This window comes from Phaenicophaeus curvirostris, chromosome 2 (assembly GCF_032191515.1).
Source record: "Phaenicophaeus curvirostris isolate KB17595 chromosome 2, BPBGC_Pcur_1.0, whole genome shotgun sequence".
In the NCBI taxonomy this organism is placed as follows: Eukaryota; Metazoa; Chordata; class Aves; order Cuculiformes; family Cuculidae; genus Phaenicophaeus; species Phaenicophaeus curvirostris.
This window is the reverse complement of record NC_091393.1, coordinates 25862217-25881861: the sequence shown is the minus strand read 5'-3', so window position 1 is coordinate 25881861 and position 19645 is coordinate 25862217. Positions and strand designations below refer to the sequence as shown.

The 19645-nt window shown below is 42.1% G+C and overlaps 2 protein-coding genes across 9 annotated transcripts in view; one reads left to right on the top strand and one right to left on the bottom strand.

The window, feature by feature from the left end:
• The window catches only part of ERICH1 (glutamate rich 1), a 105813-nt gene extending 88378 nt beyond the window's left edge, over positions 1 to 17435 (bottom strand). For both annotated transcript variants that reach the window (XR_011336934.1, XM_069851600.1), the window contains exons 1-2: positions 17413 to 17435; positions 203 to 397 (exon numbers count right to left, since the gene is read on the bottom strand). Coding sequence is in view for 1 of the 2 variants with exons in the window: in XM_069851600.1 (XP_069707701.1) it covers positions 203 to 397; positions 17413 to 17434 (217 nt within the window). In the remaining variant the exon portion in view is untranslated. The remainder of the gene's footprint in view (positions 1 to 202; positions 398 to 17412) is intronic.
• A 137-nt stretch (positions 17436 to 17572) lies between these two features.
• The window catches only part of DLGAP2 (DLG associated protein 2), a 478034-nt gene continuing 475961 nt past the window's right edge, over positions 17573 to 19645 (top strand). For all 7 annotated transcript variants that reach the window (XM_069851571.1, XM_069851585.1, XM_069851567.1 and 4 more), the window contains exon 1: positions 17573 to 17654. In XM_069851571.1, coding sequence (XP_069707672.1) covers positions 17637 to 17654 — 18 coding nt within the window. In that variant the 5' untranslated portion in view covers positions 17573 to 17636. The remainder of the gene's footprint in view (positions 17655 to 19645) is intronic.

Below are 19645 nucleotides of genomic sequence, written 5' to 3'. Positions count from 1 at the left end.
TGCCCAAGCCCCATCCAACCTGGCCTTGAACACCTCCAGGGATGGGGCAGCCACAGCTTCCCTGACCTCACGTATTCTAAGTAGCACTTGTATTCAGATTTGTCGGTATCAATAGATGAAAAAAAGTAGACAGAATACCGCTCTTCAGCAAATCAACAATATTTAAAAGCACATTATCAGAAAAATGACTACACAGTCTCACCTTGAAATGATTTGCAGGGTGTTTCAGTTGATGTGCCAGCATCTGCTGATGAAGTCTGAATATTATCCAAATTTGTTTCTTTGGATTTTGAGTCCAGATTTCTGTGAACCGCCTCTTCTTCTCTACTTGAAGTATGTGAAGGAGAAGACGATGAAGTTTCTCCATAGAGACGTTTCAGTACTTTCCCTATGAATACTGTAGGATAAGAAAATTTTTTAAAACAGAAAGAAATGCAGTGCCTTAAAAGGTATTTTAAGACTTATCCTCACAACAACTAATTGAAAAATGGAATATGAGGGAAACTGTTTTGTAAGTCTGGCTTCAGTGATGCCTGCCTCACAGGTAAAGCTGACAATTAATATATTAAAGTCCTAAACTTGAGTCAGAAAAGCAGCTTTAAACCCCCACCATTCACTAGCAAGGTTACAGATAAAGTCTTCTATTTTACTACATTTTCGGCAATAAATTAATAAGGTACATTTACAGACTAAACACATTAATTTTTTAAAATTTCTTTTAATTTCTTTCTTCCTACACAAGTGTTATAAGGCTACTTGAAATGCAGGTCTCTTCTGCCACAGAGGCACTGCAATTGAATCACTCATTAAAATCAGCAAGCTACAACTATTTAATCATATCGAAAAACTTAAAGTAGACAGCAGCAGAAACACATGGTAACCCAATTATTTCTACAGAATTAGCAGTATTCTTTTACGCCTCTTCCTCTTATGGGTCCCTTTCTGATGACACTGGCAATCTGCTACTAGTTACTCAAATGCAAGCATCATTTGATTAAAGAAAAGAAGTATATGCAAATAGTCTATTCATCAACAAAACTATCATCTTGATATGGAGGCACGTATAGATCAATCACTCGAAATTACATATTATTACTTTATATTTTTATATAATATTTTTTTAATCTATTGCAAAACAATATTCCCTAGCTTTACGAATTCTACACAGTGAAACAGATATTGTGGGATGGGGACAGGAAGAAAAAGAGATTTGGAGAAAAACATGTTATCTAAACTCCAATTTTAATATAATATACATTCTATACAAGCAATCTGGTGTGGATTCTTAACAAAATAATTCTGGTAAGAGAAAAGGACTTATGCAGTTTAAGAAGAACGGCTCCTGCTGCAGATTAACAGAAAAACACACTATCATCACATAACCCTCTTCAATAAATTACTTCCCTTCGCAACTGAAAATAACCAACCAAACAACCTTCATTGAGTTGGAAAATCTTGGACCCACCAGTCTGTGACAGAGAAACTTTATCTCCACGTGTACTTTGCACATAAGCTTCAACTGGCATATAATGACTACTTACAGGAGACAACACCCTGTTAAGACTTTTTTTGAGCTCTTACTAGTTTATACACGATCGTTTACTCTTTGCTTGTGCCCAGTCCCTTCAATAATCGATGACCTTACAACAAGCTTATGACAAGAAGTAAGCCTGAACTGAAATTGCTGCCAGCAATGTCCCCATCAAGTAAGCACAATCCATTTTTGAAGTTACGGGTTAAGACTACAGTTCCAGAAAGACAGATATCAACAATTTCTTCTCATAAGTTTCAGTTGCCAGGATATTCTACAGCTAGAAAGACAAAATCCACAATTACTCTCCTCTGAGGACAACTAGAAAAAACTAGACAGAAATAAACACTGTAATAAGCAAAGGTACCAGCCCTTCACAGATTTCTGACTTTAAAGCAAGTTATCTAAGAGGCTTATCCTGTACCCTTTCCCCAAGTACCGCTATTAACACTGCAGCATTTTGATGAACTCCGGTAGAGTCGTTACCAAATGTCACGGTTTAAACCCAGCAGGCAGCTAAGCCTCATGGAGCTGCTCACTCACTCCACACCGGTGGGACGGGAAAGAATCAGAAAGGCAGGACTGAGACAACTTGTGGTTTAAGATGAAGAGAGTTTAATGGGTAAAGCAAAAGTTGCATGCACAAGCAAAGCAAAACGAGGAATTAATACAATATACTGCTTCCCATTGAGAGGTAGGAGGGTATAAGGGGTCCATCACACGTAATGGTTATTTAGGAAGACAAACGCCGTCACTCTCAATGTACCCTCTTCCTCCTTTACTCAGCATTTATTGCCAAGCATAGTGTCTTGTGAGACCTCAACTGGAGTATTGCGTCCAATTCTGGAATCCTCACCAGAAGAAGGGTATGGAGCTGCTGGAATGGGACTAGAGGAAGCTACAAAGATGATCAGAGGGTTGGAGCACCTCCCATATGAGGACAGGATGAGAGAGTTGGGATTGTTCAGCCTGGAGAAGAGAAGACTTCGAGGAGACCTTAGAGCAACCTTACAGTACCTGAAGGGGCTACAAGAGAGCTCGGGAGGGATTGTTTCAAAGGCATGAAGTCACAGGGCTAGAACCAATGGGTATAAACTGACGAGGGACAGATTTAGACTAGACATAAGGAGGAAATTCTTCACCATGAGGGTGGTGAAGCCCTGGCCCAGGTTGCCCAGGGAAGCTGTGGCTGCCCCATCCATGGACAAGTTCAAAACCAGGTTGGATGGGACTTTGAGCAGCCTGATCCAGTGGGAGGTGTCCCTGCCCATGTCAAGGGGGTTGGAAATGGATGATCTTTAAGGTTCCTTCCAACACAAACTATTCTATGATTCTATGTCATATGGTATAGGAGTTGTGTTTGGTCGATTGGGGTCAGCTGTCCCGGCTGTGTCCCCTCCCAGCCTACTCACTGTGGGGGCGGTGCAAGAAGTAGAAAAGGCTTGATGAATGAACAAGGAAATTAGAAATTAGGCTCTGAGGATTATCTATCCTCCCATACTCAGCAGCTTCACATGTTCCAAAGCAGCACTCTGCTTTGCAGTTACAAGTCTCAGAGCTGAGCTACCCAAACTTTTTTTCAGATGACAGAGAATGCTTTTTCCTCAGGGCTTTATTGCTGCAATAACTTTAAAAAAAAGATTGTGTGATATCCATGAACATTAGCTTAATGACAGGAGATTGGTCTTGCCTGATGCTACAGAGCAGCTTTTCTCCCCTATTCAGAACTCGCCCTAAACCTGATGTCAATGGCCCCATGCAGTATCAGAGATCAGCCCATCTGGTAAAAACTGCTCAAACCCTTAAAAATAACCACCTCTGAACAGGAGATTGGCGATAAAGAAAATTAAAGGAGCAATGTCTACTACCAAAGACATATCTAACCTATCAGAGATCCAGAACTGAGTAAGACTTGCTCTCGCCATACCCACTGCATCACCAAGTTCACATGGTCATTTGATGCTGTTGTTTTCCAGTCAACGTAAGTGATGGACAATCCAAATAGATTCATGAGGTCTTTCAGGAGACCAATCTGGGAATGCTTTTCCACTTTTCACAGCAGGCTGATGTCTCTAAACAAGCACACACAATTTTGAGAAGCACCTTTAAGAAAACCTCAAGAAAAGATGAGGGAGACCACAGAAAGAGGAGGGATGTACTATTTGCAGTCAGAACCAATGAGAACTGCCAGATTTACTTACAGTGATGATGCCAAGGTACAAGGGCATGAATGTAATATATTCTACTCGGTATGTTTTTGAGGACATTCTTGAAAATTGTATTAATGTATTACAAAACCTAGCGTTCCAGTATGGAAAAGAAAGAGTAGTTTGAAAGAAATGTGAGCAGCAATAAGAAAACAATTACAAGGAGAAAAAAAACCCAAACAAACAAAAGAAGAGAAGCCTTGTTGCAGGCTACTACAAATCTCTCTCTCCTCTTAGAACAAAGCAGCTGCTAGAACCAAAAGAGGAGAAACTGGAAGCGATACAGGAAAGCAGATAAGTTAAAAGGTTTAGGGGCCAGGAATGGCACTGATGCAGACACAGCTGAAAGCAACATAAAATGTTTGTGAGCATTAGCTCTGCCTTGCTTTCAGCTGCCCTCACTTTCCTACAAAATCTGGGACAGCAGAGAGTAAACAAAGAAGTTTCATAGGGCATAGGCCAGATAAGAATTAATGAAAGACTTAACTGAATCCACAGTTAGTCTTTAAAAATTACCACAGTAGCTAATCATAGCTCTGTTCCTGTGAGGTATAATTGATAGCTCATTACTCCCAACCTACCGAAGACTAAAGATGCTTTCCGAGTTCTGTAGGGAATGTACTCTGCAACGTGGAGAAAAGTCTTCTCACAGCTCTAAGTTACTGAGGGAATACATGGTTCTGAGCACCTGGTCACACGCTGACGACTGGAGGAAGCTCTAAGCCCCTAGGTTCGATGAGCACAGCCCAGAGACCACTGTGTCTTGGAATTTCATGTTATCACAGCCAACTTTTGAGTAGCACGTGGAAAGGTTTTTATAGAATCGTAGAATCACCAGGTTGGAAAAGACCCACCAGATCATCTCCAGAGTCTCTACAGAAGCGCATATAAAACTGTGAAGAAGCGCTTGCCACATTTTGTGTGCTCTTTCACCTCCAGGAATCTGACAGGACTTTAATACTGCAATGGACAGATTTTTTATGCTGCAAGATGTATAGTTTTGAAAACAAGACATTGAAGGTGGCACACAAGGCAAAGCAGGGCAACCAAGCTGGTAAAGAGTCTGGAGAACAAGTCTTAAGAGGAGCGGCTGAGGGAATTGGCATTGTTTAGCCTTGAGAAAAGGAGGCTGAGGGGAGACCTTATCACTGTCTACAACTGCCTGAAAGGAGGTTGTAGTGAGGTGGGTGCTGGTCTCTTCTCCCAAGTAACAAGTGATAAGATTAGAGGAAAAGGCCTCAAAGGGAGGTTCAGATTGGACATTAAGAAAAAAAATTCTTTACTAAAAGGGTGGTGAAGCATTGGAACAGGCTGCTCAGGGAAGTGGTGGAGTCATCATCCCTGGAGGTGTTCAAAAGACATGTACGTGTGGCACTTTGGGACATGGCTTAACAGACATGATGGTGACAGGCTCACAGTTGGACTGGATGATCTTCAAGGTCTTTTCCAACCTTAACGATTCCATGATTATAAGGTAAATGAAAGTGGGAGATGTATTAGACTTTTTATAATCATCAACTAAAGACGACTGTGTCCTGAATCTACCTGGATTTGGCAAACATCAGGCTCTGTGCATGTGCACGTGCGGTGGTGGGTGCTAGAGTTGTGCATGTCACACTGGTTTTGTGGACTAGATTGAACAGAGTCGAAGATGATGCAAAGCAAACTTCATAATGTTAGAGTTAGGCACATGGCCAAAGGAGGTCCTGCACATCAACGGTATTAAGAGAAATACCTGGCCCATATCCAAAAAGAGCCTTCACTCTTTTTCTGTAGGGGAAGACCAGGCTACACTGACACTGTTAGCAAAGATATAAAGAGAGAAATGAAACCTTACAGACTCTTTCTCCTCAGTGGGGCAGGTGGCTCCACATTTAGGGGGCAAGCAAACATTCCTAAATGGAGGTTATTTAGCTAAAGGTGACTACAGCTGAATATCTGTGTGTTTAATCCATCTCTGCAAAGGTTGAGCCACTACTGTGATGGTCGTCGTGTACAGTGACAATGTGATCCAAGACTCTATTGGGCCAAGCACTTTTTAATATGAGACAGGAGAATGAACTGCATTTAACAGATGAATCTAGAGAGATCTCACCAAAAGCTTTGTACAGCCTTAGGTCTGCTGTATATAAATCGGCTGAATTCAAAACTGGGCAGACATAGAGAATAGTTTTTACAATAACCAACAAGACATTGAAGAATGAAGATAGTTTGGGCTGTTTAGGATAAGCAAAAAAACCACCAAAATAATGCTAAACAAGTAGTGAGAAGTGTTATGTAGCTCAAAGATAAGGTAATTAGAGACCATTAGAGACTAACACCGATCCTCAATGCACTGATGAGCATCTAGAAATATTACAACACTCTTCTAGTAACCTAACAGGAGAAAATAAAACCAGGGAGTTTGAGCTCAGTATAAGGGACTTCTCTGACTCCCATAAACACTAGAGGACTGACTGCAAACAGAAAGGGCTAGAGCCAACTGCACTGCAGACTGCTTTTAAACCTGTATTATCCACATATCACTCCAGCATTCTTTACATTTGGTTAGGGACATGTATGCAAAGTAAGCCAGAGATCAGATCTATGTGAACACGCTGGATCCTTAAATTTTGTCTACTTCCTTTTAACAAATTTATCTTAGTTACAAAGAGGGTCACCAGGGAAAAAAAAGTTCTCCTAACGTAATAGTGGCAGTCTTCCTAATGCCTTCTCTTCTCCAGGCTGAACAACCCCAACTCTCTCAGCCTGTCTTCGTATGGGAGGTGCTCCAGCCCTCGGATCATCCCTGTAGCCTCCTCGGGACCCATTCCAACAGCTCCGTATCTTTATGTCGATGATTCCAATATATATATATATATTGCTAATACCATTGTTTGATATTTTATTAGGCATCTAAATTAACAAGAACAATGATAATACAAATAACATTCATGACTGCACTTAAAGCAACTGGCAGTTTCATACTATCAAGCATCCCTGGCCAGGAGGATGTAACCGTGCCAGCGAGATCCTCACTAGTTCTGACCTAAAACCAGCTTTTATAAGGTTGCTGTTTCTTTACCTACATGCCACTGGCTAACAGCTATAATCTGAAAACAAATATCTGAGGAAAAACACCACAAAGCACAGTCAAAGCGGCACCTTTCTGCTTTTTGCTGAGCAGAGCTCCTAGAGCTGCTCAGAGAAAGACAGATGGGGCAGAGGGTTCAGTCACCACAATAGCGAAGTAGAAATACAACAGAAAACTGAAGGAGCACCAGGTCTCCTCAGTTCAACTTCACATAAACAAAGCAAAGTAGGAAGCCCAGAAATAGAGTGCAGAACACATGCTAGCTACTGAGACAAACTGTGAACAGCTAGGATCCTTCTATCGCAATTTCGTGAGAAGAGTAAAAAGCCTCCTTCAAATCAATGCATTGTTTGGCATCTACGTATTAAATCAACATCACTTTAAGCTTCTTGTGCACATAAGCAGACTACCCACAAACACACACGTGTCCACTGCACTTTTAGAAAGGTTCTCCTGGGGCTGACAGCATGACTTAAAACTCAGCTAAGGCTACAGACTGCAACAAAAGCACACTGCAGAACTAAATAAATGAAGTTTTGAACAACACCAGAAGCCTTCCCAGTCCAGCTGAGCGTAGGAGGCAACATTTCTGTGGAGAAGGCTTACCACATGCTTCTGGCTACTTGCCATCCATACTGTAAGCACCCCCACCACGTTTCTCAATCGGTTGCCTCCTGCCTACTCAAACGCAACTTGGGCAGCGAGAATAAAACAAGTGGCATCAAGAGCACTGAATGCATTAGAGCTCCGTGAAGCTTGCAAGTTGCCCTACTTGGTCTCCTTCTATCCTGCAAACAGAAGAGTTTTCCAAAAAGGGAAGAGTCAGTAGTTTCTTCTGAAACCATCCCAGGTGCAAAATGTGTTAACGTGCTATTTCTGCTAAAGCAAAATAAAATATAGCACAGCAGAACAGAAGAGGCTGAAAAGACCACACAGAATAATTCACAAGAAGAACATATGGACAGGCTTCATTAAAATGATCAGTTTATCTCTGTTAGTGCAGAATTACTCTCTCATATTTAGAAGGATTTAAATCCTTGAAGTCTCTTTTATTATGTAAGTATCACATCTCCTGCGAAGGTCATGATAGGACAGTTACTTTACAGAATGGTCTTAAAAATCACAGAATCGTTAAATTTGGAAGGAACCTCCACATATCATCTAGTCTAATGCCAATGTTCAGAATAGGATCAACTAGAGCAGATTGCTTAGGGCGTTGTCTAGTTGGGTGTAACAACCTCATTGTGCGGATAATCTCCTCTTCCCTAATCATAGCTGGACAGTCAACTCCTGGCCGGAGAGGTTTAAGGGGACCTCCTGAAAAAGACTGGCTCTTGAGAAAGAAGTACGTGGATTTCATTAGGACACAAAGCAACTGAGTATAAAAGCATTTTCATTTTAAGAGGCAGCTACATACAGAAAATGTTAGCCAGACTGCCATTCTTACCAGCTAGCAAATGGAAGATTGATGATAACTTCTGGCTAGGGGCTACTACCCATTCCTGCAAACCATTCCCCACAAAGCTTACTTGCCCTTCAACCACAAAGGATGGATTTCCATGTTTTAGGTCTTCTGGATTCTTCCTGAAGGAGTTACTCAACTGCCCAAACTAATGATCAAAGTTCTTCCCTCTGTTTGCTTGGCCTAACACACAGTGGCTGGGTCATAGCTCCATCTGGCACAAAAAAGACAAAGGCACCTAGTTTGTACTTCAGATACTAGAGGGAAAATTCAGTTCGCAGTTATGATGCCAAGTGGTAGACACATGCAAGGTGTCATGCTCTGTTTTTACTCATTAGACGCCCCTCCAGAGGTGTAGTGTATACATGACACTAATTCTGCTGACCAGCCACCACGTGTCCAAGACGTTCTCGGTACAGATGATACTGCACTGAGTACAAGCCCCGTTATAGCCATTGGAAATCAATATATAGGACCTCTGAGGATAATTAGATCTAGTAACTTTGGCTTGAATTTCACAATACAATAAAAGCTATACACACATTGCTCTCAGATGAAAACAAAAGCTCAAGGACACAGCTGAGGGCTCAAAGACTCCAGAATCATTGCCAGAAATGGCAGAGACAACAATCTTCGATTAAGTCAGCAGAGTATATGTGCACACACAAATGTGCTAGCCCTGAGGGCAATGACTAGTTATTTAAGCATTGACTTCAAAAATCATAGAATCATAGAATGGTTTGGGTTGGAAAGGACCAAAGATCATCCAGTTCCAACCTCCCTGCCATGGGCAGGGACACCTCCCACTGGATCAGACTGCTCAAACCACCACCCAACCTGCCCCTGAACACCTCCAGGGATGGGGCAGCCACAACTTCCATGGGCAACTCTCATGGCGAAGAAATTCCTCCCTATGTCTAGTCTAAATCTGCCCCTCTCCAGTTTATACCTGTTCGCCCTCATCCTATCACCACAAGCCTTTATGAACAGTCCCTCTCCAGCTTTCTTGTAGCCCCTTTCCAATTTAAAAATCTTTGAGTAGAGATCACTCAGCGGAAGAGAACATTCCCAGACTTGAGATACCAGTTCAGCAACTACCAACAGAGTAAGATCAAACAAAGAGGAAAGGGAGGAATTACCTAGGAGGAAACATTCCATGGCAGATGAACATTCCCCTTCAGTACCCAACAGGGAGGGTACCATTTTCCCACTCCCCCTCATTTTTATGTGATTTTCCCTTTTCCAAAGAAGTTCAAGCTGCACAGCAATATGAGAAAAAGAAGAATGTAGCGGCATGCAATTACATCCTGTATAGCCTAATAGTTCAGATCATCATAAGGGTGTACGTTATATTTAAGAAGCGATGCTCTTGTTCAGCTCAGGAAGAAAAGGAAAATGTAATTTTCCTGCTACCAGCAACGTCAGCTTTTCCAAGAGTGACGTACTTCCATTCCACCATAGGTAACATGTGTGCATACCAAAGCAAAGCACTGTCATGGGAATGACAAACCTGATCTTTCCAGAAGGGAAAAAAGCGTGAAATATGCAGAATTCTAGCTGTGGTCAAAGTAGACTTTTACATACACAGGCATGGGGAGCCTCCAATTTTACAGTGCTTTGCTTTGTGCTCAAAATCTGCAAGCAGCCCTCATCCTGCAGCTGAAGCTATGGTAACAGAGCCTTAAGAGAGCAGCTAAAGGATAAAACAGGATAAAAGCATGGACTGAAAGATGTGCTGCAGAAAATTGAAGCTGAAGGTGACCATTTCTTGAAAAAAAGCACTTGTAGACAAACAAAGAAGCTACCATCCTACAAGATCTTGAGTTCGGTCAAAGAGGATGCCATTTTGCACATCACTTATATCTTCTCCAGTTTTTGTACTTCAGATTTAACTGCATCTATCTATAAATTTATAGTCCTTGCTTTCAGACAGCAGCGTTCTTCTCTGAAATTCTTTCTTAAGGAAGATACCAAGCAATTTTTCAGCATTAAATTTCAGGGTCGAATTCACTTGCACCTTATGGCCAGAAAAAGCAGTAGGCTAGCTTGTCTGAATCACTGGAAGGAGTAATTTTACATATTTACTCACACTGAGACTGACGACTTGTGCCTGAATACTTCTAACACATTTCAAAAGACTCTGGAGGACCTTCTAGAAGTAGAGGAACTAGTTCACCTTAGCGGTTTTCTAGGAATTTGACATAAAGTACACACACCGTATTTGTTGCTCACATTTGAAAAACTTGAGTTTCTTAGCCCTGGTACTTTTTCTGCCTCTTCTTACTATGTAGTAAGGAATCTTCTATCACGTAGTAACTTGTTTCCTATGAAGATTTCCCTACAGGTTAAACACCTTGATTGTCTTTTGGTCTGGCAGGCACCATCTCTCAGTCTCATACACCTTACCTTTAACCATCTGCCTTTGCAAAGAAAGCACCTTTTTCAACAAAGGCTGTTTGCCCCATTTCCCTCCCCAAGCTGGTATCATGTGGGTCAACAGATGTCAAGGAGGTTGGGTTGGGTGGTTTTGTTGGTTTTCTGTTTTGTTTTTTTAAATTAAAGTACTCTAGAACTAAAACTTAGTGGGAACATCATAATGAAATGTTGAAATCGGTGATTATTTTTAACCTGACCAGCTCCTTATAGGATCTCTTAGTTCCGCTAGCCTCATAAAACTTGAATGACAGCTTAAAGGGAAAGAACTGTAAAGTTTTTGGCAGAATGTCTACATGTAAGGAGGGAATGGTCCTCTTCCTCAGTTTTACAATCAATCTCAGTGACATTCCACATAACATACATTGTTTTAACTGCTAAAGCTATTATTATATAATTAGTGGGAAAAAGGAGAACCTACATGTACCACTTCGGAATCAAGGAACAAAGGGATTTACGTGTATTCAAGGTCACATGAATTCTGTGTTTGAAGTAGTAGATATCAGCTGTCTGCATCTCAGCGTGGTTGTTAACAAAAACATCATGGGAGCTACACAAGAAGCTCAAATGCTGCTGTTTTAAATCTAGTGTGTAACACCAACTCCACAATACGGAGGTTATTCTCAAGACCTCTCCCGTTCCCATTGAAAGAGCAACTGTTAGTGTTCTGTGTACTATCAGACATTAAAATCAGAAGCCAAGTGCCTAGATTTTACTCGTTCTTACTACAGTTCAAGGACCGTATAGTGTAAAAACCCTCAAATTTTTTTCTCTAATATAAGTCTATTGAACGTGGCTCCATTTATCTTTGCACTAATTTTTACAATATATGGAAAACCGCTTTGTTATCCGAACCTCAGCAATAAACCATCCTCCTACCTCTGAGGCAATTTTTGAACGACAGCAACTTATTTAGAGTATATAGCGCACGCCAGTAGGGTAGATAGGAAGGAAAGGAAAAGAATGAAGTGACTACATACCCCTCATTTACGTATTCACCTAAATTAAGGAGTGAGTTGCAATGAGAAGGATGATTACCACTAAAAGATTGACCTGTGTGCATCCAGATCAACACAGTTTGTAGCAATCGCAGATACTAAACAGTAAGTTATTCCCTATGAAAAACAGACATTTGGTTTCCTTCTTAACTCAGACGACACAGATTCAGCTTCGCCGAGCACAATCTCTGTGTCACAATGCAGGTTCAAATCAGTAAGACGGGTGTTAGATCTGTCAGCAAATTCTGCACGGCTGTGTAGTTCAATAAGGATCTGACTAATAGATCGTGCCATCCTGTCTCAACAAAGGCTTCAGAGATCTCTCCGTAGGCCACCTTAATTGCAGCCACAAGCTCCTAGACATCTAATAAGCTTGACATAACACAGATGATAAAAAGCTACATAACCAATGCGATGAGAACATCAGGATTTTGCTCCAGCTGTTCCTAAGAAGCCTGTCTGCTTCGCAGTGAAACCTTGTAAGATACGCACTCCCTCCCACAGCCCTGTGAAAACAAACCACCTTCACCACTGTTTCAATTTGTGCACATTACAGAAAGAGTCCCTGCCTACGGCATGAGGGTTGGAACAGGATGTTAAGGTCCCTTCCAACCCAAACCAGTCTACGATTCTATGATTATCCATTTTTTCCTAAGCATCTCTCACAAAATTGCACAATACATTTCTGACACTGTACTATCATCTCGATATTACCGAGTACGATCAAACAGATCTCACACAAAAGATCTAAGATACTTCACCCATCCTTACTAAAAAACCTCCACTTTGCTGAAAATGATTATTAATACATCTAATAATAATTCTGGCTCCTCAAAGTTAGGTCAACTGTAAACAATAGCTTTAAGAGACTCTTTTTCTCTCTCTCTTGAGGAAGGCTTGTAACATCACTGGTCACCAAGACCAGTCCCTTGCCAGCACAAGCACAAAATTCCTAAATTTCAGAGAGTTTAAACCCTACTTCCACCTAAAAAACTCTTATCCGAATGAAAACAGCACATTGCTTGAAGTGAACATCCAATTGTAGCACACGTGGGCTAAAGTTGTTGTGGTGGACGCTGGGGATAACAGGGGAAACAGACAAATAGTAGTATGATGCCCTAAAAATAGCTGAAAACAGTAAAAAAAGAAGTCATTCAGAGTTTAGATTACTGAAGAGAAAAAAATCCGGGAATTTTGAAGAGGCAGCTTGTTCCCTCTTCTCCTATGAAACTAAAATGAGGCTTAATATACTAGTATTTACAAACCAAACCATTGAACTGGCAGGGGCAGTAACACTGAGGACAGGCAAGAGTTCAACAAGACTGGGGGTCATTTAAGTTTGATTTAAAAGGAATCTCGATAAGTTCATCTTATATAAAATATAAATACAATTGAAGGCCACGGACAACCCCAAAGACCACATTATGTAACATTCTATACATTCAGCTATCTGTGAGCATGAGTTACGCTCATAGACTTTCTAAATACAAAGCCAGTGGATCTACCAATATCTGCCTTTTCTTCCACTTCTGTGTTGGCATTTCTCCCTGGCTAAATTTCTCAAAAATTGAAGTCAACAACCAAAAAAAAGGTCTGAGGTTCCATCCCCTCACAAAAAAGGTTTTAATGGCAGAGGCAATTACACTTGCTTTTAATCTACATTTAATCAGAACCCACAGATATTTGTGATTTTATCAACTGCGATCAAAATAAAATTTAGATCTTTGCGTACTGTAACAAATCTTTGGTCAGAAAACATTGTTAATTGCTTGGCAGGGTGGGGGGGCAAGATACTGCTTTCAGAGCAAAAGAAACCAGAGTCAGGCAAACTCTGTTTCTAATTAGTATTTCCCTTGCTGCTAAACATACGTTGATGAAAGAAAGGACATCCACTCTAAAAAAAATGGTCTTCGTCTTTTTCTTTGCAGAAAAAGCCTCAATGTATTTTCAAAACAACTATGTTGAGTTAAAATAAATAAATAAACAGACAAATAAATAAATAAAATCTGGAGGAAGTAAGGTTGTTCTTAAACAATTAGAAAGAGGAAAAGAAATGGTGTGTGTTTCAGTGAGAATTAAGTAGTTTAAGCTCTGACTTCAAGCCCAAGTCATTTGACTCATTACAGACTGATCAAAAAAGCATTTCTCGGTGCAACACTCCCACTGTTTAAAACCTTTCGGAACTGATAACTATCAATTGGCTGCATTCGACTTTCAGTTTAATCTCTCAAATAGGAAGCCTCCTCTAGTACCACAGGATCATCTTTGTACAGCACCCTAACTTGTGTGTGGCTTTGTACAGCAGCCGAGGTCGATGGTGTGCGCTATACCTACATCAATACCTTAATTCCATCCTTTAGCAGCTGGAAGGCCACTCTCAAGCACAAACTGTGAAGAATGATGGCTGCAGCTTTAAAAATGCAATTGATGATGCTTAATGGCTATGAATTACGTATCCAGCTGTTCCAGAGAGAATAATCATCCTGTCAGTAATACACACAATGACAATCGCTAATATCGCTATCTCTGTGACAAAACATTGGTGCACGAGCAACTGAAAGACAAAAAGCCCCACGGAACTCAATAAACTCCGCGCTTTCTCTCGTACACCTGCCCAAAGTGAAGTGCATTCCATTTACCGGCACTGCTGGCTTACTGTCTTTCAGCTAATTAAATTTTCTTCATTGACGATTAGACCAATGACCAGCCGCTGACCATCCCATTTATTCCGTATTCTGCACCAGTTCAACAATAGAATAAAAGCTTGAGCATCCACTTGTAATGGAGTCAAAAGCCTATCTTCAGCATCTTCAACCTACTCCTGTATGCAGGAATGAAAACAAATTTATAGAGAAGCACCTAAACTTCCTTTTTGTGGTGTTTTCCAAGCCACGTGTATTTTCTAAAATGTAGACAGTTTTACATAATAAAAATTAACAGTTTCCATATATGCTCTGTCTGCAGAGGCTGATTAGAGGAGCTCGTAAACTCTTCCAATTCTGTTATTTCATCCCAGGTGACCAGGTGGCTTCTCTTCATCCTTTTATTCCTCGCTGTATTTCCTTCCCAATCTTAAATCATCATTCTTTAAAGTGCCTGAAGAAGACTTACGTGACCTATAACTTTATACAGTGAAGCGCGTCACTCGGCAAGATCATTTGAGCTTTCTCTTCAACTCTGCATAAACAAATGGGGTTTTATTCGACCTTTGGTTTTAAACAATTTGAGTGCTTCGAGATTTGTTTCCCTCGCTCTCAGCACTGGAGTCACGCGTGTATTTAAAAGCGAATGAACTTACTCTTCCCAGCTCACTAACTTTGTTCCAGAAGACATCGATTTGTAATTCTCTGCCCTTCCTCAAAGGAAATCACACCACAAGCAAGACGGCTACTCCAAGCACCTGGGGTAACCTGGACAACACCTGTACCTGCACTGCTGCATTCCACCTGCGCCAGGGAACACCTGATAAAGCATAAAGGCAACCCAAAGGGACAAAGTGATGCTCGGATAAGGAAAGGATATTTTTTTTTTCCTTTGCAAGCACAGCATCACTGTTATATCATAGAATCACAGGATTTCCAGGTTAGAAAAGGCCTTTGAGATCATTAAGTCCAACCACACCTGTCCACTACTAAACCAAATTTCTGAGCACCTATATACTATATTCCATAGGGTTATTAATGATATTCTTTCCACGTATAACATCTACATATTATAGATAAGGTCTACGTAGTATAGGTACAGTGCATCTATATAATACATAACATAAATATTACATATATAATATAGGTATTATGTACATAATATAGCTAATAAGTAATATAGATATTTTATAGATGTAATTTTATAGATATTTTATAGATATATCATAATATATAATAAAGGTATATTCATACAGATATAATATATGAAATCTATATCATATGTATACTATATATGCCTATATAATATACCACAATATATAAAGAAATATAGACATAACATAGATATAGTTATATAGACAGAATAGATATTATATATATATATACACACATTGTATCTATATGTCTTTATATATCATAATATAGAATCATAGAATAGCCAGGTTGGAAGAGACCCACCGGATCATCGAGTCCAACCATTCCTACCAAAATATATAAAGACATATAAATACTATACATATAATGTAGTTATATATAATAAGTTATAACAGAGATAATTATGTATAATATATATATTTTCTGTAGATATAGTATCTATATCCTGTCTCTATTGCTACATTATATATGTAATATGATACATATTACACGTAACACATAATCATATGCATTTATATGTATTCAATACAATTACATTCAATATATTTATATAGTGTATATATATACTACATATAGTATATATTAGTACATATAATATATAAATCATTAGATATTATCATATATTATAGATAATATATATTAGTATATGTGGTAATATATATCATATATGTAAGTGCATTATATATACATATATGACACATATAAAATAATAATACTAGTATATGTTATATATGTTACCTATATTATATATGTTACATATATTAGTACATATACTACTATATATATTATTATATATGTTACCGATATTATATGTTACATATATCAGTACATCTACTATTACAGATATTATTACATGTTATTTATATTATTATATATGTTACATATATTAGTACATATACCACTATATATTACTATATATGTTACCTATATTATTATATAGGTTACATATATCAGTACATATACTATTATATATATTATTACATGTTACTTACATTATTACATATGTTACCTATATTATTACATAGGTTACATATATCAGTACATATACTATTATATATATTATTACATGTTACTTATATTATTACATATGTTACCTATATTATTACATAGGTTACATATATCAGTACATATACTAATATATTATTACGTTACCTATATTATTATACATGTTACATATATTAGTATATATACTACTATATATATTATTATATCTATTACACATATTATTATATATGTTACCTATATTAGCACATATAGTATTTTATATATTATTATATATGTTACTTATGTTATTCCATATGTTACCTATATTAGTACATATACTATTATATATATTATTCTGTCACCTATATTATTATGTTACCTATATTAGTACATATAGCATTGTATATATTATTATATATGTTACCTATATTATTACGTTACATATATCACTACATATACTACTATATATTATTATATCTATTACATATACTAGTATATCTATATCATTATATATTAGCTCATATTATAGTATAATACACTACAATATATAAATATTTGAGTATATATATGTGCTATATATATAACATATAATATCAGTATATATACTACTAAATATTAGCACATATAGTGTCATATACTATATAATCTATATAGTATATATAGCATATATACTATATAGACACTACTATATATATACACACTACATAGATAGTATATTATAGCGCATATATAGCATATATAGATATATATACAACCCCCAATCCCCCCAGCACCGACCTTCCCCCTCCTCCACCCGCGCCTCTCCCTCCCCGCTCCCCCCTCGCAGCCCGCGGGGCGGCTCCGCGCTCCGAGCGGCTCTAGAGCCGCTCGGAGCGCGGAGCCGCCCCGCGGGCTGCGGATCGAGCCCCCCGCAGCCCCTCCGCTCACCCCTCTCCCTGCCCAGCGCCATCCGCTCCCTCCTCTTCCTGCTCCGCGGAGGCCGCGCCCCCTTCCCCTCCCGTTCTTCCCCTCCGCCGCCGTTCGCCGCGCGGCCGGCAGGGGGCGCTGCGGGAGCCCCCCGGGAGGGGCGGGGGCGCTGGGCGCCGCTGCCCGGGCGTCTCGTTCGCCGGAGCCGGCGGCCCCGCGCCCCGCCGCCTCGAGAATGCACTAGAATGTCAGCGCTGAAAAAGGTGAGGGGGGCCGCGGGGGGAAGCGAGGAGAGGGGAGGGGGTGGGGGGGGGGAAGCGGCGGGGCCGTCGCGGGGGTGAGCGGCGGGGCGCCGGAGCGCGGAGAGGGATGCTGAGCGCGGAAAGAGGGATGCTGAGCGCAGAGAGTGATGCTCAGCGCGGAGAGGGATGCTGAGTGCGAGGAGAGGGATGCTAAGCGCAGAAAGAGGGGTGCTGAGTGCGGGGAGAGATGCTGAGTGCGGGGAGAGGGATGCTCGGCGCGGAGAGGGATGCTGAGTGCGAGGACAGGGATGCTGAGCGCGGAAAGAGGGATGCTGAGTGCGGGGAGAGGGATGCTGAGTGCAGGGAGGGATGCTGAGTGCGGGAAGAGTGATGCTCAGCGCGGAGAGGGATGCTCAGCACGGAGAGGGATGCTTAGCACGGAGAGGGACGTTCAGTGGGAGGAGAGGGATGCTGAGCGCAGAAAGAGGGACGCTGAGTACGAGGAGAGGGATGCTGAGCGCGAAGAGGGATGCTGAGTGCCGGGAGAAGGATGCTGAGTGCGTGGACAGGGATGCTGAGTGCGAGGAGAGGGATGCTGAGCGCGGAGAGGGATGCTGAGTGTGGCGAGAGGGATGCTGAGCACAGAGAGTGATGCTCAGCGTGGAGAGGGATGCTGAGTGAGGAGAGGGATGCTGAGCGCGGAAGGAGGGTTGCTGAGTGCGGGGAGAGGGATGCTGAGTGCGAGGAGAGGGATGCAGAGCACGAAGAGGGATGCTGAGTGCAAGGAGAGTGATGCTCGGCGCGGAGAGGGATGTTCAGTGCGAGGAGAGGGATGCTGAGCGCGAAGAGGGATGCTGAGTGCGGGGAGAGGGATGCTGAGCGCGGGGAGTGTGATGCTTAGCGGAGAGAGGGACGCTCAGTGCGAGGAGAGGGATGCTGAGTGCGGGGAGAGGGATGCTGAGCACGGAAAGAGATGCTGAGTACGAGGAGAGGGATGCTGAGCACGGAAAGAGGGATGCTGAGTGTGGGGAGAGTGGTGCTCAGCGCGGAGAGGAATGATGAGTGCGAGTAGAGTGGTGCTGAGTGCGAGGAGAGGGATGCTGAGTGCGGGGAGAGGGATGCTGAGCACAGAGAGTGATGCTCAGCGCGGAGAGGGATTCTGAGTGCGAGGACAGGGATGCTGAGCGCAGAAAAAGGGATGCTGAGCTCAGAAAGAGGGATGCTGAGTGCGGGGAGAGTGATGCTGAGTGCGGGGAGAGGGATGCTGAGTGTGGGGAGAGGGATGCTCAGCGCAGAGACGGATGCTGAGTGCGAGGACAGGGATGCTGAGCGCGGGGACAGGGATACTGAGTGCAAGGAGAGGGGTGCTAGGTGCGGAGAGGGATGCTGAGCTCGGGGTGCTGAGCTCGGGGAGAGGGATGCTGAGTGTGGAGAGCGATGCTGAGATCGGGGAGAGAGATGCTGAGATCGGGGAGCGGGATTGAGCTTGGAGTAAGGGATGCTGAGCACGGAGAGAGGGATGCTGAGCGCGGAGAGGGATGCTGAGTGCGGGGAGAGGGGTGCTGAGCTTGGAGCAAGGGATGCTGAGCGCGGACCTGCCCCACTGGCGGCGATTTAAAGGGCTGGTACCGCGTGTTTCTCCGGGCTGCCCGGCGAGAGGCAGCGACAGGGGTTGCATCGCGTCCCCGTCTCTCCCGCCCGGCTGCTCCGCTCCCCGCGGTCCCCCGGAGCCCCGCGGCATCCGCGCATCTTCCACCCAGCGGGTGCGTCCCGCGCCAGCTCCGCGCATCCCTTCCCCGGGCGCATCCCGCTCGCGATCCGCTCATCTGTGCCCTCACCGGGATCGTTCTGCGCGGCACCCGCGCTTCCTCCCCTCCCCGAGCCCATCCCGAGTGGTACCCGCGCATCATTCCTTCCCCGAGCGCATCCCGAGTGGTACCCGCGCATCATCCCTTCCCTGGCCGCATCCTGCGCGGTACCCTCACATCCCTTCCCTGGGCACATACGCACAG